Genomic DNA, 27,744 nt, shown 5'->3' with positions numbered 1-27,744 from the left:
CAGATCACATTATTGACATCTCAAAAACTGGTGAGTGACCATTCAGGACCATCTTCATTTTATGTTTGGTGTTATACTCATGTAAAACAACACCAATAGGTCAACAAAGACTGAACTTGAAATCACCCATTGTTTCTGAATGGTAATGGTTGTACATGTATACTGTCTCATTAAATTAGTGCATCAATCTAAACTGACAAACTTTGTATTAATGGCAGGAGATCATGGGGATCAAGACAAAGTGTGAATGCATCTTTACCAGTAGACTAGTCCATATCAAATAGACCTATTTCATGCATCAACACAAAGGTTAAAGGATGCTCCGTGCTGAAAATATTTCTATCTAAATAGAGTAAAATTCAGAGCAAAATGCTAACAATTTAATCAAAATCGGATAACAAATAGCAAAGTTATTGAATTTTAAAGTTTAGCAATATATTGTGAAAACAATACATGCACATCGTCATGAATACACATTATTAGATGGACTGATGATGTCACATCCCCACTTTCTTTCTTTCTTTTGCCTTATGTTATTACATGATATCATAATTGCTTCATTTTTTCATACATGTGTGAATGATATGTCTCCCTTATAATGAAATAAGTTGCAACAATGAATATAATGCACTTAATCAGTTGTTCCAATATATTTTTTTCTTGAAGGAAAGAATGAATAAACCTAATTCAATGTAATAAAATACAAAAGGACAAGTGGAAACATGACATCATCAGTTTGCTCATTGAATATTCATGAAGACATGCCTAGAACTGTTTCAACGGAAAAATGCAGATCTTTAAAATGCCATAACTTTATTATTCCTTGTCCAATTTTGATCAAATTTTCAGTGTTTTGTTTGTCTGATTTTTCTATATCTGTTCAAATCATATTATTTTCAGCCTGGAGTACTCTTTTATTGAAGCATATACAGTGTATGCACCTTGGGCTAATGAAAACAGTCTATTTGGTTCAGTACTTGCTTTCCTAAATTGTCTTTTTGGTCCGTTACTAATTTTGCTACATTTTGTACATCACACTTACCTGTTTACCACATAAAAACTTGGACTAATTAATGAAAATAACTTCATCTGACTCCATATTTATTTCACTGGATCAACAAGAGCGGGTTGGCTTGAAAACTTTGGTTAATGGAAACATGCATGATTTCCCTACATCACATTCCGAGGCTAAACTTCTAAATTTTCTTGCTCGAATTCATCAACATTGTGTGAGTGCACATGGTGCCATATTTGCATATGGTTTACAACTACATGATTCTATGCTCCTTGCTCCAACACTCGTGGAGTAATTACGGCTATTTAGTTGCAAGAAAAACATAACAATTATGGTGGCACACATAATTACATGTATGTAAAGCAACAATATAATGTTATGAACCCATAAATTCAAGCAAGAAATTGAGACATCCTACTCACTAATTGTATTACCAATTTTTCAGCAGTCCCACACGTTTCATTAAAGATTTGAAAAATAACATCATGTGACATTTCTAAGGATTTTTTTTTCTTTCAAAGGACATTGAATTTCATATGCATTTCTTATCTTACTTTCTCCCGCTCTCTGCAAAAAACAATCGGCAGGCACTGGATAAAAATTAAAGTTGTTATGGCTCTGGGCTAGTGAAAAGAGTGCCATAGTATGACTCCATCAACAGTACCTTTGAGCCAATTGCCAGTGAAGCTTACTTGGCTCACTCAGTAGGTAAAGTAACTAAACTTACCCTATCTCCTCCCTTGAAGTAAAGCTTGTAGTTGGTGATAGTCAGAGTACCACGCATGGGGCCGGTAAAGGGACACAGGTAGGTTACATCCTTGGCTAAAAGATAGTTTGTACAGAAAGAACAATTTCAGTTTTTCAAATGAGGAAAAATGGAGGCGATAGCTGCCTTCATGGGCAAATGTTCTACATACGTTTTGCAAAGATTACGGACCAAAAAAAGTCTGCATATTTATTGGGAGGATAAGAAATGAGTTGCAGTGGAAAAGGCTCAAAATTTTGTTAAAGTAGCTTAAAAGTTTAGTGGCACCCACATAAAATCTTACTTTTTTGTGTCAAGTGTTCAAATTCAGGGTCAAATGTATCTATTGAGGCGAAAGTCAAGACACTGCAGAATAAAAATAGAGTCAAAGTAAATTCTGTGACCACTTGAATGGCATAAAGAAAATGCTTCATGTCTTTGCAAAGGTAATGCAAGAAAGGACAGGCTGTATGTGAAAGTCAGGTGCATGCCTAATATTGATCAAATAATTTATCATAATAAAAGAAAATACACTATACTTTATTCAAAGAACCAAGATTCCAGGGATTGGTTTTAAATGAAAAAAAACATGTGGTTAATGGGCTTGAGTTATTAAAATCAATGACGGACAATAGATAGAAAGAATGAAAAAAAATGTCTCTGAAAACTTACCAATGCCTTCTATCCTTTCACCAAGGAGTAATGGAATTTCCTCTGGCTGGGCAAGTTTACTGTTTTCTTCTCGAGGGCCCTACAAACAGAGAAATAATTAATCATTTTGAGAAATACTGAAGAAATAAATACAATGACTATAATTTTTTTAACTCTATGATTTTTAATGATAATAAATGTACAGAAGCATATGCATCTTTAAAAAGAAGTTCACCCAAACAACAATGGTTTTGATAATAAAAGCAAAAGAATAGATATTAGCGGTTTGATTAAAAGCCATCAAATGAAATATTTTAAAAGAATTTAACGAAATATTTAAGATTTCGATTCTGTGATATTAGAGCAGCTGCCCTTGGACTGAAAGATATTTTTATCAACTAGAAATTTATAAATGGGTATCAAATGATGCATTTGATGGTATAATGATTACTGGTAATGAATTCATGCGCAACTAGCACAAGTTAAATCATTCTAACACTAACTGATTGAATAACTACAAAAAGATAGGGAAATCATGTGGATGGAATGTATGCAGATCTGTAGGCACATTACAACAATATACAAACCCAACAACATGACTCAGAATAAAAGAACATTATATGAATTTCAGTGAAGTACAAGGTAGTGCCCATGCAAGAGGCAATTCAGATATAATTGCCCTGAATTGGCATGTGTTCCTGTAATGGCAAAAATAAAAATTGCGATTCAATACTTTCATAACACTAATATTTCAGTTAAAACTTGGAGAGGTTTCTCTGATTGTGATCGTTATTGCTGATAACTGTAGTCCTGCACTTATTGAACTCAAATCTGACCACTGACCAGTGACTTACATTGCTCAAGCCCCTACGAAGCCGAACCCTCTCCGGCCTCTCATATCTCCCACTGAAAGACTTGCTCCTGCCTGCCACATCATGAACCATCATATTAAATATATTCAGGTTTTCTAGGAATTTAAAGAACTCCACTATATTCCTTAAAGTTCCATTGCAGCACTCAGAAGTTTGAGTTCGAAACATAGATATCACTTTCACAGTTTACTCAAAAGCAACACTACATGTACGAGGATGCTTAGAAGACAGTGTGCAGTTCTGAATTGGTGTACAAGTAATGTTCAGTCATTAACCATCATCATTCCAAATAATGTTCAGGTCTTCCCATGAAAAAACTGCACTAAATTCTTTCAAATTCCATTGCAGAATCAAGAAGTTTAAAACACAAATTTCTCTTGCAAAGTTTACTGAAAAGTAACACTATGAGGTAAGAAAAACACTGTAGTACAGTTCTGAAGGAGTAATGTTTCAAAGTAATGTTCAAAACTTCATATCCAAGGGAATCAAGAGGCACCTCAAATGAATTATCCCACTATGACAGCCCCCTAGGGGATTTCAGAGATTTCATGCAAACCAATTTGAAAGATAGAGTGATAAGTGTTTGCTTGTAGAAGGTTGTTATAACACAAATCAGAGGGTAAGGGCTGAAATGAGACAGGGGATCAGTAGTTGACGCCCACGTATCATCAGATTAATCTAGGAAAATTAAACTTAATCTCCTCACTGCCTTCCAATGTTGCAGAAAGTTTCTGACTCTTGCATGTGCAGTAGTCTCATCATCAAGACTTCATGTAATAATGCTGGAATTAATCATCATGGATTTTTAATTCAATTGTAATTATTGACCATCGATTGAGCAAACAACGATTAATTCCACCCTGAACATGTGGAATTAGCATTGTATAATACTATATGGTTCCGTCAAGTTCGCCTTATTTTTCAAATCTGTAAAAAATGAAATAATGTATAATTAAAACAAACAAGTGGAATGCCTCTGGCCGTCTCACCTGCATCACACAGTTCAATATAGCAGCAGTGCTGACTTTGAAAACTAACTTGCACAAGATGTTCAGTGATACATGGTTACTCTTATGTCCACTTTTTATGAACTAGACCAATAAACTTACAGAGATATGATGGTTATTCAACAAAAAAACCCAACATGGCCAAAGTTCATTGACCTTACATGACCTTTGACCTTGATCTTGTGACCTGAAACTCACACAGGATGTTCAGTGATACTCGATTACTCTTATGTCCAAGTTTCATGAATCAGATCCATAAACTTTCAAAGTTATGATGGTAATTCAAGAGATACACCCAATTCGGCCAAAGTTCATTGACCTTTGACCTTGGTCATGTGACCTGAAATGCGCACAGGATGTTCAGTGATGCCTGATTACTATTATGTCCAAGTTTCATGAATCAGATCCATAAACTTTCAAAGTTATGATGGGAATTCAACAGATTCCCCCATTTGGCCAAAGTTCATTGACCCTAAATGACCTTTGACCTTGGTCATGTGACATAAAACTCATGCAAGATGTTCAGTGATACTTGATTAACCTTTTGGCCAAGTTTCATGAACTAGGTCCATATATTTTCTAAGTTATGATGACATTTCAAAAACTTAACCTCAGGTTAAGATTTTGATGTTGATTCCTCCAACATGGTCTAAGTTCATTGACCCTAAATGACCTTTGACCTTGGTCATGTGAGTATGTGACATGAAACTCTAATAGGATGTTCAGTAATACTTGATTAACCTTATGGCCAAGTTTCATGAACTAGGTCCATATACTTTCTAAGTTATGATGTCATTTCAAAAACTTAACCTCAGGTTAAGATTTGATGTTGACGCCGCCGCCGCCACCGGAAAAGCAGCGCCTATAGTCTCACTCTGCTATGCAGGTGAGACAAAAAAACAACAAAAGAAATAGTAAGGGACATCGACTGTCTCATTTGCATGTCACTGAGTTGTGCATATCACTGTTTTATGAAAAATAAGTGAAACTTTAAAATGTCATAACTTTCTTATTTTAAAATCCTATTTTGATGAAATTTTAATTGTTATGCTAGTTTGATTTTTCTCTATTTATTAAAATAACAATTTTCTGGGGTGGGTTAAGGGATAGAATTTGAGCATGATTAGAATCCATTGTGGTTCTTTGTGAGACATGGCCTTTATGGTACATATACATGATGGAGCTGATGACATGACCCATCAACTATTTCTATTGCATTCATTTTAACATTCTAATTTTCCTTTATAATGTATAAAAAAACATATTTATTCCTCCTTGAACATGTTGAATTGCCTTTGTTGCAACATACATAGGGTACATTTATTGTGATTCAAAGAGGGGTTTTCTCATTGTCATGCCTTTGGCATTACTGGACCATTATATGATAAATTATAGCAGCAGTACTGACTTTGTAAAGATTAATAATTATTTTAACAAGAAAAAAAATCTATGACTTTATATAGAAACTTGTTATTCGTGTTATATCATTTGTAATAGTTATCCAATGACCATGCTTCATTTAAATCTATTAAATATTTGAAATTATCTACAAAATATCAATTATTATTCAAGTTGATTAATCTGACATGGCTTTTAATTTTTTTGAAGAGAAAAATTAAATCCTTGAAGATAAAATCCAATTAATTGACATAATTACATGCATGACATACAATTAGATGCTTTTTGACAATATCTAATAACTATTTCACACAAGATTCATTTAATTTGATTTATTTTAGATATGAATTTTTATCCAAGTTAATAACTGACTTGAAATTGATTAAAGGGGTACTCAAGGCTAAACAAGTGGAGTGCCTCTTGCAGTCTCTAATACATTACGCGATTCAATATAGCAGCATATTGCTGAATTTGAAAACTACAATAAAATAATTATCCACAAAAAAAACCATTCATATAATGATACAACTAAGCTCATTGACCCTTAATGACATTTGACCTTGATCATGTGACCTAAGACTTGTCAGTGATACTTGATATATGGATACCCTATGTCCAATTTTCAAAAACTATTACCCTTTTTACACAGGATTTTCTTAGCCCCGGACTATCGCTAACCCTGTACTATCCTTAACCCCGTACTATTTTTTTTCCTTTTCAAACATGCCAAATAGTTATTGCTAACCCCGGATAAGGAATGCTTGCTTTTCCCACACGAAACTCGCTAACCCCGGACTAGTGGTAGCTCATGCTTTAAATACAGTGTCGATCATTCGTAGTACAGGTACTTCACTCGTACACTTTTTACACACGCTAAAATTTCCTTAACCCCGTACTATACATGTAGGTGGGGCTAAATTGCCATTTAGCCCCACCTATAGTACGGGGTTAAGGTTAGCCCACTTTCGTTTTACACTTAGCGATCTTAACCCCGTACTATCGCTCTTAAAACCGCTATTGCTGGGATAACCATGCTTTTTTGCAGGGCTGAATAATCCCGTACTAAAGGTGGGGTTAGCCCACTTTGCAAAAATGCTGTGTAAAAAGAAAGTGGGCTAAGCTTAACCCCGTACTATAGGTGGGGCTAAATGGCAATTTAGCCCCACCTATCGTACGGGGTTAAGGAAATTTTAGCCTGTGCAAAAAAGGCATATATGAACTTTGAAAGTTATTACAGCAATTTAGTTATTACCTCCAACATGGTCACAATTCAATCACCTTTGACTTTGGTCATGTGAACTGAAGCTAGCATGAGATGTTCAGTGATGCTTGATTACTCTTATGTCTAAGTTTTATGAACCAGATCCATATACTTTCATAGTTATGATGGTTATTCAACAAATACCCCAACATTACCAAAGTTCATTGACCTTAAATGACCTATGACCAGCGTTCTCGCCAGTGTATAATACGCATGGTTCAAACACCATGCGTGCGGAAATGGAGACCAAGTGGAACCATGCGTAAAATTTCAGCAACATGCGTGGAAAAATTAAATGGAAATATTCAGAAAAAAATAATACACTCCATGAACTCATCTTAGTGATATCAACTTCATTTATCGGGTTGCGCCGAAGTCCCACCAACTTAAGACCACTTACAGGCCTACTACGGCTAGGAAAGTGGCAAGGCGCCTAGCTAGCTCGCGGCTGCTATTGCGGGCATATGACGGCACGGTACGGTCGTTCCGTTGCCTATTCCCCCGTTTGCCCCGCACATCACACCGGCTATGCTCCATGGTGAAACGTCAGATCACAGACTCACACAAAACTTACATGTCGATCTACACGCCATTACGTTGTTTGGTGTTGGAACACACAGTCGCAAATCACTAGGAAGTGTTCTTGATATATTTTGCATTTGTGTTTGTGCACGAAAGCCACACGCATGCGCTCATCTAGCTCAGCGAATTAAGTTGGACGACGCGTCTCGACTCTATTGACCAACTCCATTACATATCACATGACCCTCAATCATGAAACAGAGACTGAAGCTTTTGGTCCAAGTTCCAACTTATCACAAAAAAATCCTTAGAGAAGACAGGGGTGCCTCTTTACAATACAGTAAAAGAACCCATGGATGTAGGTATGGGTTTGGAGGTCTCAGCCACACATCCACATCCAACTATAATCTGAGCATCCCCCCCCCTTTGAGATTTAAATATGTTAAGTTTAATGTTATGGCTACGCTATCTACGGGCTGGCAGGAATAACCATCGTTTTGGGGGATTTATTAAACAATTTCTGTCATTTTACTATAATCCCCATTCACCGCAAATCGCGCAATTTGCGTGCTGTCGCCAAGCGGAAGACAAAGAAATCAAGATGGCGACGTAAACACGGCCGTAAGCTCTTCCCATCTTTTCATAACAAAATTTTTTGTTTTTTTAATGAATTCTTCTTTAAAAATGAAATCAATATGGCAGAAATGTTGGAATTAAGTTGAACCCCATGTACATGTTTTAGGGCTAGATCTTTTACTTTTAGAGGGAAAGTAGAAATCTCAGGGGCGAAAGTTTCAGGTTTTGTACCCGTACGTGGGTGAATATAGCTTGGGATCCCAGGCGTCAGTGGGGAGTAACCATATGTAGAGTATATGACTTTTATTCCCCAGACGCCTCCAGGGGCCCGTTTCTCAACACCTGGACAAGTTAGTCATATCTTTATCCACAAACCATGGAGTTAGTCCAATCTTTCTAAACCTGTTTCACGAAAGGCTTCCTAACTAGAATACCTTGATATCGATACTATCGGTAAAAAGAGCAGATGAGACGTAGCCTTAGTCACAAAATAGCATAATTTCCAAAAAGAAAAATTATGACAAAATTGCGAATATTGTGATGAATTGGGAATTACATCTTTTAAAAATAATAGCACAGGTAAATTATGCATCATACATACTTAGACCATGAAGACTGGAGCATTCAATTGCTGAAAAATGGAATTATGAATAATTTATTTCATGACTAAAAAATCACATGTGGACGTTGAGATTGGTACCCCGGGATATCCAATTTTAATAGTTTACGAAAGTAAACCATAACGGTTTTATTTGTAAAATTATGATAATTATACCAAGGCTCCACATTAACTTTTTTTGGTGGTGGCCCGTTCGGGCCACCAAAACCTTCAAATAATTTTTTTTGGTGGCCCATTAGTAAAGTTTGGTGGCCCGAAAAATATAAAGAAAAACATTAATTAAAAATGAATAAAACAAACTGAAATATTTTGCAGTCACTACCACGTACCACTATTCTTTATCTTGTATGTAAATAGTGCTTGCTGTTATTTTACTTTGCTTATTTTGTGGTTATATATAAACTGTTCCATCATTGTAAATATGAAAAATGATTGAAAGAGAATAAAAGAATTGTATTGTTCCCAGGTTGTAGAAAAAACGGCAAAAGTTATCTGGAAAAAAAATGAGAAAATTCCTTCCTTATATTTGACAAAATGATTGAAAAAATTCACATTTCATATCAATGTAATGCCTTTCCAAAGTATTTACTTCCTTAAAAGTGGTTTAAGAAGTCATTTATAAACAAGAAAGAAAGAAGCTGTCTATTTATTTTTGGCTAGAAGAGACACAGCTTCGAAATAAACCAAATATCAACATACATACAAATGCACATGTGGGACTGTGATGTACTTACCTCTGTGTTTTATGTGTATTGATGCATTTGGAAATCGGTCTTTTTGAGTCAAAAGAGAGGTAATAATTCCTCCTTTTAATGCTTTTAAATAATCAGGTTTCAGTAATATGGACTGTAGAAGGGCATTTCATTGGTGTAAAATGTGACTTTGACGTAGATTTTCATAGTTCTGGGGAAGATTTCTTGGCAGTAACATTTCGTATCGCAGCTCCCTGAGTCTGAATAGTCTGCTATCGCACAGCTAGCTGCAGTGGTTTCATGCATGCAAAGCTCAGCCAGACAGCTGGCGCGGCCGGCTGAATAATGTATGCCAGCGGTAGGCCTACATACTGTCATGACTATGCAATCTTTGTGTGTGTGTGTATTTGTGTGTAGATTAACAAAAAAGGCGCATGACGGATTGGATTGCAATTTGAACTGTAGAAAGTTGATAAATGCATGCAAAATCGGGAGAAAAATTGCGCTACTTTGAAAATTATTGGTTGCCCGATTCGGGCCACCAAAACTTAACATTTTTTCAATAATGGTTGCCCGAGATGAATTTTTGGTGGCCCCGGGCCACCGCTAATGTCGAGCCTTGATTATACAATGTTCTACGATTCCAAATATCATCGAAATATAGTTTAACATTTTTTTATCAATCTTTGATACCGATCTTACGATTTGACAAATTCTATGCATAAATTAGAGATTAGAATTTATCCAAATGTCAATAGGGTCTGAAAACGACAAATAAAAGTCCAGTTTTGGATGGCCTGACGTGGTAGAATTTGTATCGATAAAATTATTTTACTATTTCAAAATGAATGGTTTCGTAGCCTTTTAGTTTTACCAACAGTTTTCATAGCTACTTTGTATTACAATGATCATTGAATGCATTATCCTACTTATTTTGGGATGTAATTTCAACCTCTATGATTGATTACGTAAGATTACAATTTTCAAATTTCTCGGCACTTTTGCATGTCATAGTCTACGCACGTGATGCTACTACGTCATTATGAAAGAAGTTATGACAGGTTCGGAGGTGTCATAAATATTTAGTGAGGTTGTTGTACCGGATCTTGGTAAAGAGGGCTTCGTGAAACGGTTAGCGGACAAGTAGCTCACTATCTCCGATTTAGTCAGGAAGTTAGACTTATGACGGTGTTGAGAAACGGGCCCCAGGCTACTAAGACTCTAACTAAGTTTGATCCTGTTCAGTCAATTTCAATTTTCATTTCAACTTTTTTTCAAGAAAAAAATTTACTTTTGAATCATACAATGTATCGTGATGTATAGACCTAAATTTCAATGATATATTCATTTCTAAATGTGCACTGATTTGTTTTCAGTCTAATTAAAATGTTAAATTTCAACTTACTTTTCCGGACTGGCTTTTTAAGGTGTCGCTCCCACCAGAAGGCGTCGTCACTTGCATTTGCAGCTGGACCTCTGCCCCGGAGTTACCCGAGGGTGGAGCCCGTCTCCCCGCTGCGCCCTGATTCATCGCCCGAGCAGCTTGTCTCTGGTCATTCACGCCATGGTTTACTCCATCGACATTTGTAACACTACCTTGCCTTGCATGTTTCTGTTGTCTTGAATTATCATCTGGTGAATCTGTCCCGTTTTTTACTTCCATTGTTATAATCTATGATCAAATTAAGTTGGGTTTGTCTTACTCCTTGCGCATTGCCTCTGGCTCTGCTGACATTTTTCCGTGACAAATTTTGGATTTCCTGAAGTGCGCCATCTAGAGGATAGTTTCGCAATAACTTTTATCAAAAAGCTGCATTTTCCGTATCTCTCTAAAATTGTCTAAAATATTGCAATCAAATTTATCAAATTTATTCTCTTTCTTTTTTTTGCAAGCTTTTGTGACACATTTTTTTTCAAGCCAACCTCTACAATTTAACCAGTGCCCGGGACCAATGTACACATCCACAGCCACGGGTGGTGTCAGGATCTTTTGGGGAGGGGATGGGGACAAGTCCCGGGGGGCCACTTACATTGACGAGTCGATACCATGCGCGACCAAAAAAACACGTAAAAAGGATGTCCTTTTCACGATAGGGCATGTTACGTACGTAAAACGTGAAAAGGGTGTCAAAAACACAAAAATAATGAAAAAAGGGTATCTATTTCGCTAGGAAAATTACGTGTTTAGGGTCGACTTTGCGGGGATGATATAACAAAATTAAAATGTTTTATAAAGGATGTCCTTTTTGCCCCAACACTTCGTGTTTAGAGTCCTATTTGCGCGAGGTGTAGAAGGTTTGGTCGCACTAAACCAAATAAGGTAAAGCCGACGACCGAAGGACCCGTAACAATTAAACATTCCTGTACTTGTTTAGGGGTTCATTTCAGGGAATATTTGCCAAGAGTATCGTTTTGTTTCCAATACTTGTTAAGGGTAGGGTTTCACACGTCAATACTTGTTAAGGGGTGCATTTTCCGAATATGGAAGATACGTGTTTAGGGTGCTTTTCGAGGCTCCATGGTCGCACATGGTATCCACTCGTGAATGGAAGTGCCCCCCCCCCGGGACAAGTTTTTCTCAACAGAATAATAATTTAGGGGTTTTCTAGATTTAAATCTCATTTTTATCATTTTCTTCCTTCTTTCTTTTCCCCTTTTTATTTTCTCCTTTTTTCAACTGCTTGAAAATTCATATTGTCATCCCCTTATAATTCTTGCACTGCCCTATTTCAAATTAATATTCCTTGACATGTTGGAAGCAGAAATAAGGTTAGCTATATCTAATATGTATTTAGAAAAAAAAATCAATATCACATCTTCATAACAAAACACCCAGTGATACTCTTTTCAACCCAGTCTTATTATTTGGGTGTTAATCTGAAATGTAAAATTTCCCTTAACACCAAAAGGTCAATGACGAACTACTTGTATACATCAAAAAGTCTTTCATCTGTAATTTGAACACTACAGTTTTCTCTCTCTCTCATTTGGTATAAAAGTATCTATACCCATTTTATTCAAAAATTCATTAGATATAATTCCTCCTTCTGTTTCCACTCCATCCTTTATCTGTCTGGTACTATATGCTTCTCTCCTCTCGTTCCCACTATTCGCCTTCCTTCTCCATCCACTCAGGGGCGGATCCAGGATTTTCCAAAGGGGGGGGGGCAAATTTTTTGGAGGAAAATTTGACAAGCAAAAAAAACAGGTTTTCAACCACTAATCAAGAATATTTCATGGCCAAAAAATTTGACAAGGAAAAAGGTTTTCAACCACAAATTAAGGACATTTCGTACTCGAAATTGCCAAAAAAAGGTCTTCAATTTCAAAAAAGAAGGGGCACATCTCATGCCCCCCCTTGGATCTGCACCTGCATCCACTTTGTTTTCCTTGATCTCTCTCTTCACCTCTCTCACTCCGATACCACCCTCCATTTCTCTTTCAGTCTCTCCCTTCAACTCTCTCTTTCTCTTCCACTCTCTCTGGTCTCTAACCCCCCCCCCTAAAAAATTACCACGTACCTCTCTTTTTCTTTCTCTTCCTCTCTCTACCAGTCCCCCCCTCCCCTCTCTCCCTCTTATACTACCATCCAACTCTCTTTCTCCCCCATCTACCAGCTACTTTCTCACCCCTTGTTATTGTTTCGATTTCATTTTTTTTTTGGGGGGAGGGTAGTCATTAAAACAGAAAATGTCCTAAAGCTGAAATTCATATTCAAGGTGCCAGATAGAATGTGATCAGAGTGCACAAAAATTTACATATTTGATTACGGTATGAAAAAAAACCACCATGGTGAAATATTTAATTTCTATCATTTATTTAAATATTTAATATTTTGGTTGCCCTTTAAACATATGGTTATGGAGATTATTTTCAGAGCATAGAATATGTGAGCTTGGTAGGGAAGTGGTCTAATGATTACTTCCCAAACTGTAGTGTGTTTATCATTAATGTATTCTGAGAGAATCTCATGTATTTATGCAACAAGTGGATATGCTTGATATTCAGTTATGGAACTTTGGTCAGACAGATCAGTCTCAATAGATCTTCCATGAAACACCAATACTTTTCATTACTTGGTTCTCTGGCATTTCTGTACACACACACAATCTAAATACAATGAATGTACAGCATTGGAAATTGTCACTTTTGTCTTGGTTTTATTTACATAAATACATACTTAACCATTTTTTAACATTACTCGTATCGAGCTGTGGTAAAACCTGCACAATGATACACTGTACATCAGACATATGGCTACTTTTCATAATACACAGCCCAGCAGCTAATGAATAAACATGAGGAAAGCAAACAAATTGAGCATATCACATTTGATTCAAGATTATTGTATTATGGCTTTCACATTTCCTGCAGATATATTATACAATATTAATAATCTGGAACATATTGAAACTCGCACTAAAATATATTTAAATGTTTCTGGAACATGATTTTTAGATGGAGAAGAGAAACAGTGACACTTCTTTCAGAAACATCAGGGGCCGTATTCTGAAAATTGTCTTAAGAGAAATATTCTTGTATCTTTAGAGTTACAATAAAAATTGTATTCCGAAAGTTCTTGTACCTTTTCTTGTAACTTTCGCTGAGCGCGTATGATGTCAGAGCTAGAATTATGTGTGAAGTTAAAAACAGTGTATAAATATCCTTTTGTGCAATATAATACATCAAGATAAAAGGCATTCTGAAAATTCTCCTATCTTTGCATTCTGTTAACTTCCTTGGAAAATACAATAAATTTTACAAGAGGTAAGGGGGCTATTGTAACTTATTGTTGCATGCGATATTTGCCCGTCTGCACTAATCATTTCTTGTTGCATCCTGCAAGAACATCATGTTTTACAAAAGGAGACATTCCAAAGACATTATAACGACGGATTGGTAGACTTTTCAGCAATTGAAAATTGGTGTTCAAGAAGATGAATCTTTTCAGAGAAAATATATCTTAGAGAAGAGCCACATGTATTTTTTGCACAGAAGCGCACAATCATAAGCGTCAGGGGCGCAAGGAAATTACGCCTCATATCAACAATTCGCTTCATTATTTTTCAGAAGAGACACTTCTATTGGTTGACCTAAGCATATAACAAGCTTAATGATTGATTGATGATGAAATATTGGGAGTGTCAGAGAAAAAATAGGGGACATTCTTACAGAGATTAGACAATTTTCAGAATACCAATTTAAGAGAATGTAAAAGTTGTTATCTTGCTGTCTTACAAGAAAAGATACAAGAAAAGTTAAGACAATTTTCAGAATATCACCCCAGGTGAAGCCATCACTTTTTTTGTATTATATATTGTAAGGCATCTAATACCCCTTTCATAAACCCAATTATGCGGCTAATAGCAGCATAATTTGGTCGTAAAATTGGAGGAGGACAAGAGTTATCCGCATTATTTTGATGCTGCTATTATCCGCATAATAGCAGCATCGGGACAAGATTTTGAGTTTATGAACGCATTTCCAAATAATGCAGATAATTGCCATGGTGCGGTCACAAGGTCACCCTTTTCCAACACAACCGCATCGAAGGGGGCGTGTCCAGTTGTCATGACGATTATCCGCCTTTTTCAGGACGGACGCTCGTAAAAATAATGCGGCTTATTTTCGGAATTTGTGAACGCAATTTTTATTGAATTATCCGCATTACTCTTAGGCGGCTAATTGGAGGATAGGTTTATGAAAGGAGTATAATATTCAAGGTATATGACAACTATGTACATAGCGTTTCAATAACGTCCAAAATATATTACCTATACAGTCCTTCTTCCCTTATTTCTCAGGACTTGCACTACTTTGTTAACCTAAGTGAGATAGCTGGCTACGAGAGCAATGTAGTGGGACACCATTCAAATCAAAAACTTGTAGGACAGAGGCATGGACCTTGCTATAGAGGATTATCTATTGTTACTGGGGGTGCTGTCACTGCTGTGACAATGTTCAGCACCCTCAGTTACAATATAATATTCCTCTGTGGATAGGCCCTGGATAGAGGGGTCTATTTTAGAACATCTGTTTTGAGGGATGTGGATTATTCTGAATCATTGATTGTCTATTTGTTTGTACAACATTAAAATCAAATGATATAAAAATGAAAATTACTAAAATGTCTTGTTTTCTCTGTACATGTAAAGAGGTAACATGGTCCACAGACAAAGCTGCAGCCTGCATGACAAAGACATATGAGGATAAATGAAGGTCAGATATACAATATTGACTTGTATTCTAAACTCACAAGTAGATGAAACACAGAGTTGGAATATTGACTGGAGTGATAACAGCATATTCATATGAAGTATAGACTCTGCATAAGGTGACGTTTAATAAGTTGAATAAACTGAAAACTTACTCGTAGCATTATTTAAGACAATGATATACAAAACATGTGTTATTTACATCTTCTAAGTCAAACAGATTTCTATGGCTCTTAGATATTTGACTTAGGCAGAGCTTCCTGTATATCCCCATGCACATATACTTTTGCAGAATGAATTTACATGTATATTACTATCACTGTAAAAATCTACACATTACACCAATCCTCAGTGAGTTCTTTGGAAATACACGTTCAATATTTGTAAAAGATGAGGAGAGAAAAGAGAAAGAAGAATATAGAGGAGTGAAAGCAGAGAAAAAAAGAAATGTGAAAGAAGACCTAATTCTCTTGCTTCATGACTGACCCAACAGAATGCATTGAAAATAAGCTTAAAAATCCTTTTTACGGTAACATTTTAAATAACAAATGGATGCAAAGTGGCTTGATCAAATCATGTCCAAGAGAAAGAATTTTGAACTCCCCCAATCTACTAAGTCTCCTCATCTTAACTTTAAAGGTGACACTTAAGATGACTCAATTTCTTTCTAACAAAGAATGCATTAGAGAGTAGCAGTATCTCTGAATGATCTCAACATACTTTAATAGTGATACCATTGTGGTGCAATATGTGAAATGCAGAGGTACACTAGTGTAGGAAGCAAAACAAATTTAAACCTCCTCCCACCCTCCAAAAATATCCTAGAAAACACATAAGATGATGCTCCTCTCTTCCTTAGATGGTGCCGAAATCATAGAAGCCCGATGACAACTTATTATGCTGACAATGGCTTCATCAAGAAATGTATTTTGTATATACAAAATGTTACATTTATCTATACACGAACTGGTTAATCAGTACTTGGGTCTCTTGTAGTCAACTTCCCTGCAGGATGAACAATAGAGGGAGACAAACAGCACAAAAAACTTCTTTACATGCATTTCCAAGAATTATCAATAGTTAAAAAGGCAGTCGTATTTTTAAAATCAACTCTCAAGTCGGGCAGATGAAAATGTTTGGGAAACTGAGCCAGGGCAACTAGCACAAAATATTGCCTTTTACAATATTTTTTAAGTTAAAATCAAAAGATAATATCACTAATCAAATATCTACTGGTAGATCTTCGATATAGACCACATTCTTATATTAAATTCTAAATTGTTACGTATTGTGAGCCAGACAGGTATTAACCGCCGCCAAGAGATGTATATTTTATATGACTAAGGAGATGTTGCAAGAAAATATTTGTAATTAATTGCAAATATTCTTCTGCAATTTTGCAATCGATAAATCAATCTTAACGGTTGCAAGTCAGATTACACTGCTTGTTTCAATAAGCAGATTACAAATAAATCGCAATATCGTTTTTAATTTCAAAACTTATGATTGATTTTAGGGACTGAAAAAGACTTGTGATTGATCGCAAGTGTCTTGCAATGAGCCATAATGCTTTGTTCTTATTCTGATAAGAAAAATTTGTATTGAATGAGTAAGACTTACCTTTTTCCCTCTCCAGTCTCTTTCCTCTTTGCAATGATCTGGATAAAAAGACAATAGGACAATTGTACTAACAAATGATTTTTTATAGAAAAACCTTAGGCAAAATTTGGTATAAAAGAGCACTGAGCACATATTCATCAACTAAGAACAGGGGTACAATGCTATTCACCTGAAAGGTAAATTGATAAGTTAATTGTTTACATTATACATACATGAAATTAATACATGTATTTATTTCAACACTCAAAAACATATTGCTTACTATTTGAATATACAACTTTCATCAACAATGACTACTATAAAACCTACCTAACCACTACCATCTTCATCAAACATCATCACCATCATCATCATCGGCATCACCATCACCTCAACATCATCATTATCTTCATTACAATCATAATCTTCATTACCATCACATTATCATCATCACATCAACATCATCACCATCATCATCATCATCGTCGTCATCATCACTTTCAACATCATCATAATCTTCATTACAATCATAATCATCACCATCACCATATCAACGTCATCATCATGAACTTCACCCTATCTACCACCATCACCATCACCATCATCACCACCATTATCATCATCATCATCATCATCACCATCATCATCATCATCATCATCACCATCATCACCATCATCCTCATCATTATCATTATCATCATCATCATCATCATCACCATCATCATCATAGTCATCATCATTATCATCATCATCATCATCATCATCATAGTCACCATCATCCTAGTCACCATCATCCTCATCCTCATCATCCTCATCATCATAGTCATCATCATCATAGTCATCATCGTCATTACCATCATCATCATCACCATGATCTCTTACACATTCACCGCCGTCATCTCACCTGACTAATTTTCTGCCATTCTCTATCTAGTGCAGCCTTCTCATTCTTCTCTGTGTGAGCTCTCCTTGTCTTTCTACCCTCGGATGTCTTGATTCCAAACTGGAACGCAGCTCTGTGAATAAAGAAGAGAGAGAGAGGGAGACAGACAGACAGACAGAAAGACAGAAATAGAGAGGTAGAGGGGGAGAAAAAAATGAAGCAACAAAGATACACAGAGGATATACAAAGATATACAAAGGCAGATACACAGAGATAGAGGTTGAGAAAGCAATAGGGAAGAGGATAGACAGAAAGTGAGAGTAGCAGAAAAAGAAAAAAATATGTAGAGAAAGAAATTATAGTAATTATTATATGAAAAGGAAAGAGGTAATATGATCATTTTTTTAATGTCTGGTTTTTCATCTGTAACAGCTCTGCAATATATGATGGCAATTTCAATAAAATGGTGGGATTCGTCATAAATCAATCAATCCATTTGTACATCCTACCCCCTTTTTTCAATTTGTACTTCATTAATGAACTACTCAAGCCATGATAAATTGAGTCTGTTACGCCTTTTCATGAGATGCATATAAAACCAAAGATTTTTTAAAGGTGACACATACAGGCAGTGGGGTATACATCAGGCATTTTTTTTTATGTAGGGGGGGGGGCTACTTTTGACAACCTACTGCCTAAATCTGCAACATGAAAGAAGCTTTAACATTGCATGGAACGGGGATTTTCCAGTGCTCTTTTTTCTTTTCAAGGATCTTTGAGCATTTGGCTTGTGTCCTCATATTGGGTCGTTGCGATTCCCCAACCCGACGCGATAACCCAATGTGATGACACAAACCAAGCATTTTGGGGGCAAGTCCCTATGTACCCTGTCTCGAGATATAATACTTTATGGAACTTTGCTACTGTATACATAAGAACTGGTATATATACAAACAAATAAATATATTAAATAACATAACATAATAAATAAGACTTACTTTGGCAAAGCTTCCTTCTGGTTCATGTAGTCACTGTATTCTTCTGCAGTGTCAAAATCCCATCTTCCAACAGGACCTTTCTTGTTACCCTGATATCAGCGAGAAAAATCAAATCTTATAAACACTATGCTATTTCAAAATTTGTTTTCTACCAACACACTTGCTCATTATAACATTATGCTAAATTCATACATTTTATATTAACTTTTCTAACAGCCATGGTTTAAACTATTAACCAAAATGTCATTTTTAAACGTTCTTACAGAACGCGATATAGAAAGAAGCCGAAACGCATAAACATGTAGCTTATCGAGAACTGGAAAATGGTAAACATTTGCTTGAATATCAAAATCCTGTTTTATTCAAGATTTAACATGGGGTCTACTTATTCCTTTCCTCTTCCCTTCTCTCCCCTCCCCCCCCCCATCCCAATACCTCCTGATAATCTTCTATTTCCCCTGTCCTCTTCCAAAGAATCTCCAACTGAACACACTACAAAATGGAAATTGCATGGGCCTTTAGACCCAGTAGACATCATTGCTTCTTTTCTGGTGAAATGTAAGAGCACAACAATTTCCAGAAAATGTAAAACAAAAAAATTGGGAAAAATTCTCAAACTCCTGTTTTATATTACAAGAATTAATTTTTCTTCTTTTAATAGTCACCACTACAAACTTTTCTTCTATTTTTTCTATGAAGGAAAAATGACATTCTTTTTGAAGTCAAGGTTACTACATGTAGCTTGTCACGCTGGGCTCCTAGCGGACCAGGCTCCCTTAGGGGATGACAACCCTAGCTTGTATCTGTACGGGCTGTGAAGGGAGAAACCCTGTTTCAGTCCCAGGAGCAAGTGGCTTCGGCCCCTGGCTATATTTGGTTTGGGTTGCACTATGTGGCAGGCAGGGGCTACTTTTCATCATTTTATGATGGCAACATCAGGCCAACAACACAATCTAAAAAAAATGCATCATGGAATTCATAATTGATACCAGAGTAGCTATATACCACCAGGGCAGCAAGGATAACCTCCTAGGATTAAAAAAAAAAGTTATGATAAAAGACAAAAAGAAAAAGGGGAAGAAATGGGCATTAAAGATTATTCCCACAGGCAGGACAAACAATAAAAACCTGTGCATGAGACCTTGATCAATCATTGTTCTTAGGGTCTAATGCATAGGTTTCCTATTGTTATGCCCTACACTGTAACTCTATGCATATTGACTGGTCAGATAATAATTCTCACCTGGTCCATTTTAGAGTAATCTACTTCATCATCAGAATCATCCAGAGCATCAGCTGTTTCCATCGCACTGCATTTTGTAAAATAAAGAATAGTCAAAATCAATAAAGTGTACAAGGACATTGTAAAAAAAAAAGAGAGGGATTTTCCCAAAAAATCTTGCTGGAAAAAGTTGATCAATAAACAAATATTTTCTAATGTATTGAAGGTTACAAAAAACAAATACCCCTCAGATAAAAGTATATAAAAATAAACTGCATGAGTAAAAGAATGTAAAATCCTAAATTTTACACAACACAGCATTTCTTTTAAAGGGAATAGTATTTAATCAAGTTTACAAGAAACCTTTGATGCTCCTAGCTATCATTGTATTTTGATTCCTCTGCATGTTCTAAAATAATTTACAAATAAAATGAAAACATACCATAAGTAAAACCACACTTGAAAGAGTTGATCACTTACCCTGGGTAACATTCAAAGTAGCTGTCAAAGTTACCTCCTTTTTTGCCCTGTCTCGACTTCTGTCTGTCTCCCTCTCCAGTCAAGGCAATGCTAAAATGAAACAAGGAGATTAATCATAAGTATTAATCATACTTATACAAATGGTAGTCATATAATGATCATAAACATGCTAAAAGGGCTGAATTGTTAAGTCATTAACTTTCTTCATCAAACTTTCACCAAATAATTCTCTCTAAATTTTCTGCTTCTATCTAACCTAACCTATCTTCAGGGTGAACTTCCCATTTAAGTTGAATCAGAAAGCCAATTTATAAGCATCCCTGAAATTACAAAACCTGACAATAGGTGGGAGTTTCATAAAGCTGTTTGGAAGTTACTCCCAGCATCATACAAGACTGATGATCTCTTGTCTTGCAAAGCATGACAAACATGTACATGTACCCCCAAATTGATTTGTGTTGATTTAGAAGAAAAGGTGAACAAGAGTCTCACTGGGGCGAGCACATAATATGCCAGCCTGTAACAAGGAAATGAAGTTATTGGTCAAGCAAGAAAAGTGGAAGGTGGCAACTTCACCTGTGACCTTTTGACCTCAAAATCTATAGAATTCCTTGGATCCATGCTAGTATCATACACACTAAATTATATGAGCCTAGGTTAAGTTATCATGTTTACAAGGACTTCAGAAGGGTAAGATGAAAACATGTCACTGTGAACTTGACCTTTCACCTTTGACCTCAAAATCTAAAAGCTTACTGGGATCCATGCACACCAAATTATATGAGCCTGGGTTGAGGTAAACTGAAGTATCGCATTTACAAAGAAAAGTTGATGGACGGACAGACAGACGGACACTGAGCGTGATACCATAATACGTCCCGTCCCGTAGCCGGGCGGGCGTATTGGTTGAATTAGAAATCAGAAATAGAAATCAAAGGGTCACAAGTCAAGAATAAAAGTATTCGCAAGTTACGAACAGCTACATAAAATAACCAGAGAGGGAGGCTCCTACATGTATATGTTACATTTTAATAAGACATAGGAATATCAAGAAAAAACATGTTTGAATAGACTTACCCTCTGTCACGTGATGACTGAGCTGTAAATACTTAGGTTAAGGAAAAACGAAGAAATATCAAAGTCATATGGTCTAGTGGTAAGAGCAATGGACTCATGGTCGGAAAGTTTAAAGTTCTAATCCCCTCTCTGTCATTGCCTCAACTTTCATAAAAATACCAGAGTAATTTCTGTCATCTATCAGGTCAGCCAGTATGCCTGATAACTTATAGGTAAAAAGTTTACCATGTAATTGGTGATATACCAGCAAAAAGCTGTGCTGCTGAGTTTCTGTGGGAGTTACAACAAGAAATTTTTTTTTAAATGAAAATAAATACCAGGGGGGTGTTTTACAAAGATTTAAGTATGACTTAGGTCGCACTTAAATGTCGACACGTACATGATATCCAACGCGCAATCTTATTGATCAATACGCAGTAATGCGCGTCCTCTTGGCATGATCTGACCAATGCTGTCATGCCTTTTATACTGCGCGCAACTAGACATTTAAGTGCGACTCTAAGTCATACTTAAATCGTTGTGAAACACCCCCCGGTTGTGTACTGTATCACAAGGACGCGCACTGCTCCATATCTATCAATAAGATCGCGCGTTGCATATCATGTATGCGTCGGCATTTAAGTGGAATTTTAGTCATACTTAAAGTCATACAATAATTATGTTACCAAGTAGCAAAACAATTACGGTTCCTCTCAAAACATTTTAGTTTCTCTATACAAATAGAATTGTAGGTCAATTTATTCTCTGTAGCATTAGTAGATATCTGAAAACGTATATTTTAAGACAATGTATTTATAAGACACAGTCAATGAGAGACCACATACAGTTCACTCCGCCTTTAATTTAAATGTCTTCCAAGTCAAATAGATTTCTGCGGTTCCAAAAGATTTGACTTAGGCAAGGTCACTTGCAGGCCTATTATAACCTGGATCAAATGTATCACCCGTCTTTATCAGGACTCGTCTCAGCTATGTTCAAAGAATATCGGGGCGTTGTGGTCTCGTGGTTATGACTCTCGTCTTCAATCTGAGGGACATAGCTTCGATTCCAAGCCATGGCGTGTTTTCCTTGAGCAAGAAAATTACCCTCATTGTGCTACACTCAACCCAGGTGAGGTGAATGGGTACCTGGTAGGAATTTATTCTTTGTTGGAACACAGTGCATATGACAGCTGCTCTGCTATACAAGACAGGGTAATTACATGTATGCTACATTACTGTAGAGCGCTTATTGTGATAAAGTAAGTGTTAAGCGCTACATAAGCAAGTGTACTGGTACATGTAATTATTATTATCATTATAAGGTTGTGATAGATAACTGGCACGATCTACTAAAGATTTTACCAGGGTATTGTCATGTCCATAATTTATTTTTTTCATATCTTTAAAAAAGTGTATTAAAAGGATTGGAATACGACTGGAATATGAATGGTCAGGTTGAGTAACATTTCTGCAACAGCAACGACCAAATAAATTGGAAAGTTTATTTTGGAACCTGTCATCTAGGGCTTTACTTCCACTTTATCTTCAGAAATAAAACCGGTACTGGTACCGTCAATAGTGTGTTTGTAATGGCAATATGCCAGAAGATCTCCTATCTACTAACAAAATTCAATCAAAATTCTGGAATATGTGATTATATTTCTGTGGTTCTGTGAGTAACAATTTTTTTCTTCAATTTCTTTTCTGTTAATGAAAATCAATCTTATTAATTCACAGTGAAATAAATTTGTGGTTACTGCTTGATAGAAATTTGATTAAGCATATCACCTTCGCACAGTCCAGTGTTGTAGTCAAGGCTCAAACCTCCAAGGCCAAGGCCAAGGCCAAGGCTTTAATACCCAAGGCCAAGGCTTCAATACCCAAGGCTGAGGCCAAGGCATGGAAACCCAAGGCCAAGGCCTGAAAACCTCAAGGCCAAGGCATTTACAATTAGACAAAAATGCTTAGGCGGCAGACATGACACACAGGACCAAATGTATAAAAGGTGTGAGCGAGCGAATTGAGCGAGCAAAATTTTTTACCTTTGTACATTTAAAACAAAAATAATTTCACGATAGATCATGTAGATTTAGACATAAAATCAAAATAAATATATAGTTACCTTTGTACATTTAATTATTTTTCTAGGCGATTCACGTTGCAATAATTATTATTACCAAGGTGATCTGATCCTGGCATGCCCATTCTCAACATATGTCTTTCTCCTCTCCCTGGGACAGGGGAGGCAGAATGTTTTTTTTGGGGGGGGGGTCAAAGCCAAAAATGCACTTACAGTATAAAGTCTAAATGAGAATTTTGGTGCAACAGATATTTTCAAAATGGGATTATCAACTGTGTGAAGAAGTTGTGTGTTTTGTGGAAATTAAGCTCAACAAAGCTTTTTTTAAGTGATTTCTAATTGATAAGACAGATATTTTGATTTAGGCTTTAATTTTCCGCTATAGAAAGCATAGCAAGCAAGCGGTTTTGAAAAAAAAAAAAATTGAAGTTGTAAAAATTGATTTTTTTGTCAATTATGGTGCTAATCACAGTTAAAAGGGCATCCTTGCGAGATGTTGTAATTAGATGTAATAAGAAATGAAATTTAAATATTCCGAGCTGTTTTTGTAATCATGAAAAAGGTGTGCATCTTACTTAACAAATTAACGCGAGCGCAAAACACGAGCTGAAATTTTTACTGACCAGAAAAGGAAGCTGTTTTGGACTGCATTTAGTGACTCATTAATAGGATACATAACTCACCTATCAAATAATGCGAGCGCAAAGTGCGAGCTCAAAAATTTGTGATATTCCGACCTGAAAACTGGACATTCTAAGCATTTTTTTGTGTAAATGGAATGCAAACCTTACTTAACAATAATTTATGCGAGCACAATCCAAAATTTGTTGATTTTGGAACCTAAAATTTTGCTCTGTATGCCATGCTTGGCCCCTCAAAATTTTTGGCTCATCATGCCATTGATGCTATAGCCCATTTGGAAATGACAAAATTGAAGTTTGTGTTCAAGTTTACCAAATCTTTTCAGAATATCATTAAGACTTAAAACATTCTTGTTGGTCAAAGAAAATAATACAAGGAAAACCCTAATGGAATAGAAATCAACCTTGTTATCATTCTTTAGAGTAAGCTATTTTTAAAGTATGAAAATTATTGTCAAAATTGCAGTCAGATCTGTCAGAATTATTCCTGTCATAAAATCAGTGGCGTACCGTGGGTCACGGCATGGGGGGGGGCACCAGCAAAAATTTGGAGTCACCTAGTGAGTGCACGAAGCGCGCCCAGTTGCCAGGTATACTGACATAATAGAGATATTTTAAGGACAGTGCCAATAAACGGATATGTATCTCACTAGTCAAATAATGCGATCACGAAGCGCGAGCTAAATTTTTTTTATATTCAGACCTAAACAGGGACATTACAATCAATCTTTTGTAATCATGATACGTACCTCTCTCGCTAAATAATGCGGGCGCGAAGTGCGAGCTGAAATTTTTTGTAAATATTGACCCCTAACAGGAAGATTTTAAGGACTAAATTTTAGGAATCTATTAAGATTATACACATCTCACCAAAGTCATCTAATGGGAGTGCCAATAAGTGCTTGCTGATTTTGTTAGAATTACATCTAAACATGCACATAAAGCACTTGTAATCACGATCAACATACTCATCTCACTAATCAAATCTTGCGAGCACGAAGCGCAAGCTGAAAATTCAGGAAATTCAGACCTGAAGAGGGGCATTTTAAGGCTTGTTTGTACGAATTTATTCACTAACCAAATGATGCGAGTGCAGTGCGAAGCGCGAGCTGAAAATTTTTGATATTCAGATCAGAAAACAGAAAAAGGGACATTTTAAGGACTGATTCTAGGAATTGATGGAAAGCAGACATGTATTTCACCAACCCACCACTGCGAACGTAAGCACGCACAGGAAATGTTTTATATTAGGACCTTAAAATGGGACAATCACTTTAAGTAGTCATGAAAAAGAAGCATACTATTGTACATGTAACACAATAACTCGAAGTGCGAGGAAATATATTTGGTAGTTTGGTGTATATTGACTTGAAAACGGGAGGTTTTAGTATAACAGGATTATATATCTCGGTAAACAAACAATGCGAGCACCAGGAACAATGAAGACATATGCCTTGAGCAAATTATGTTTCTAAAAGTTATGAAAAAATGTTTCTTATGTAATGTAACATAATATAATTATAACATTATAATGAACAATGTCTTCTTTCCAACTACGTTTCTCTTCCTTTCTCACTGATCTCTCCCCTATCTGGATGGGAACAATAACACTAATTGGCCTATTCTGTGTTGAAGCACCGGAAGTTGGTACCTCCGCACGCCGAGTTCCCCCAAGAAAGCCAAAATCGGAGTAGAGTCTGGTTCACGGCAATAGTGTCAATTCTTAATTATACTTACCAGATCAACTCTTATAACAGCACTTTTCAATGTGAATTTATACCTGATACAAAGTTTAAGATGTCATCCTGTGCCACGTATAATTGCACTTATTGTGACGATCGTGGAAACAGAGAATAGGGGATTACTTTTCACAGATAAGACAAGCTGGTGAACTGCATAGTTGTAGACTTTATGTAGTCCCATGTGCTCAAATACATGTGTGGTAATTCTAAATTACCAGAGCAAGTTTCCAAAACTTTAAAACTCCAGGGGTTATCGATTGTTGGGATTTCTCTGGAAGCGTGATGAATTTAGACCATGATTCAAATAAATATTCAGTTTATTAGTATTCACAAATGTCACCAAGTTTTATGAGTTTATCAGTCATGTTTGGACAGAAGAATATCACGAGCCGACACGAAAATACTGACCGTCTAAGACTGAAAATCTGCCGTTTCGGAGGAGTTAAAAAAAATGATTTTTTTTTTGCGAAGCAAAGATCCTGACCAAAATAGACTGATTTTGGGGACAAGGACTGGATCTACAAGGTATTCTGAAAATTATTTTATCTTTTATTTGTGAAAAGACAATAAAATTTACAAGCTAGAGGTACATGTACGGTATAAGACTTTAGGGGGCTTCAATAACTTGTGGCATGTGAATTTGTGATATTTCTCTGTCAACAATAGATCAAATTATTTTTTCCAAGAACTCATTTGTAAAAAAAAGTACGCAAAAAAGACATTAAGCTACAGAAAGGGGTTTACAGACTTCAGAAATTTCACAGAACTTATTTTGAGATGCCGAATGTCTTCAAAGAAAAAAATGTCTCGGTGGAGCAAAAAAAAGGGGGGGGGTTATCAACCAGAAATTTAGGGGGTGACGCAAGAAAATAACCCGACAAGCAAAAAAAAAAAAGGTTATCAACCCAAAATTTAGGGAGGGATGCAAAACCAAAGAAATGATCTGACAAGCGTCAAAAAAAGGTTATCAAGCAGAATTTTAGTGCGGACAACAACGATTTTAGGGGGTCCACCTGAATTTAGGGGGATGCAGGAAAAAAATTGACAAGCAAAAAGAAAAAAAAAAAATTGTCAACATAAATTTTTGGGGTCTGTCCCCCACCTAAAATATAGGGGGACAGGACCCCCCCCCCCCCCCCCCGCTTCCTATAATGAACAAACTGGGTAGAGGATAATTGAAGAGGGTCGATCGATGTGACAGGAGAGAAAGAGAGAGAGAAGGTCAAGTCCAACTAAACAATATTGATTTGAATCACAAGCACAATGCTGATAATTTCATTAAAATTGGATGTAAAATAAGAAAGTTATGACATTTCAAAGTTTCGCTTATTTTAAAATAAAATTGTGATATGAATGAGCCAGTTACATCCAAATGAGAGAGTCGATGATGTTACTCACTATTTCTTTTGTTTTTTATAGTTTGAAATATACAATATTTCAATTTTTACGAATTTGACGATTAGGACCT

At 36.1% G+C, this 27,744-nt stretch overlaps 2 protein-coding genes across 2 annotated transcripts in view; both read right to left on the bottom strand.

Annotated features, from left to right (window-relative positions):
• Positions 1-11,131, bottom strand: part of LOC121423792 (myotubularin-related protein 2-like) — a 36,385-nt gene extending 25,254 nt beyond the window's left edge. The window contains exons 1-3 of the mRNA XM_041619319.1: positions 10,764-11,131; positions 2,433-2,511; positions 1,743-1,837 (exon numbers count right to left, since the gene is read on the bottom strand). Of these exons, the coding sequence (XP_041475253.1) occupies positions 1,743-1,837; positions 2,433-2,511; positions 10,764-11,021 (432 nt within the window). The 5' untranslated portion in view covers positions 11,022-11,131. The remainder of the gene's footprint in view (positions 1-1,742; positions 1,838-2,432; positions 2,512-10,763) is intronic.
• A 5,374-nt stretch (positions 11,132-16,505) lies between these two features.
• LOC121423469 (protein Red-like) overlaps positions 16,506-27,744 on the bottom strand; it is a 46,762-nt gene continuing 35,523 nt past the window's right edge. The window contains exons 16-22 of the mRNA XM_041618851.1: positions 21,833-21,856; positions 20,756-20,845; positions 20,297-20,363; positions 19,054-19,142; positions 18,077-18,188; positions 17,194-17,231; positions 16,506-16,578 (exon numbers count right to left, since the gene is read on the bottom strand). Of these exons, the coding sequence (XP_041474785.1) occupies positions 16,548-16,578; positions 17,194-17,231; positions 18,077-18,188; positions 19,054-19,142; positions 20,297-20,363; positions 20,756-20,845; positions 21,833-21,856 (451 nt within the window). The 3' untranslated portion in view covers positions 16,506-16,547. The remainder of the gene's footprint in view (positions 16,579-17,193; positions 17,232-18,076; positions 18,189-19,053; positions 19,143-20,296; positions 20,364-20,755; positions 20,846-21,832; positions 21,857-27,744) is intronic.

Source organism: Lytechinus variegatus, chromosome 1 (assembly GCF_018143015.1).
Source record: "Lytechinus variegatus isolate NC3 chromosome 1, Lvar_3.0, whole genome shotgun sequence".
Taxonomy (NCBI): domain Eukaryota; kingdom Metazoa; phylum Echinodermata; class Echinoidea; order Temnopleuroida; family Toxopneustidae; genus Lytechinus; species Lytechinus variegatus.
Note: the sequence above shows the minus strand (reverse complement) of the source record. Positions and strands in the feature narration are given on the sequence as shown.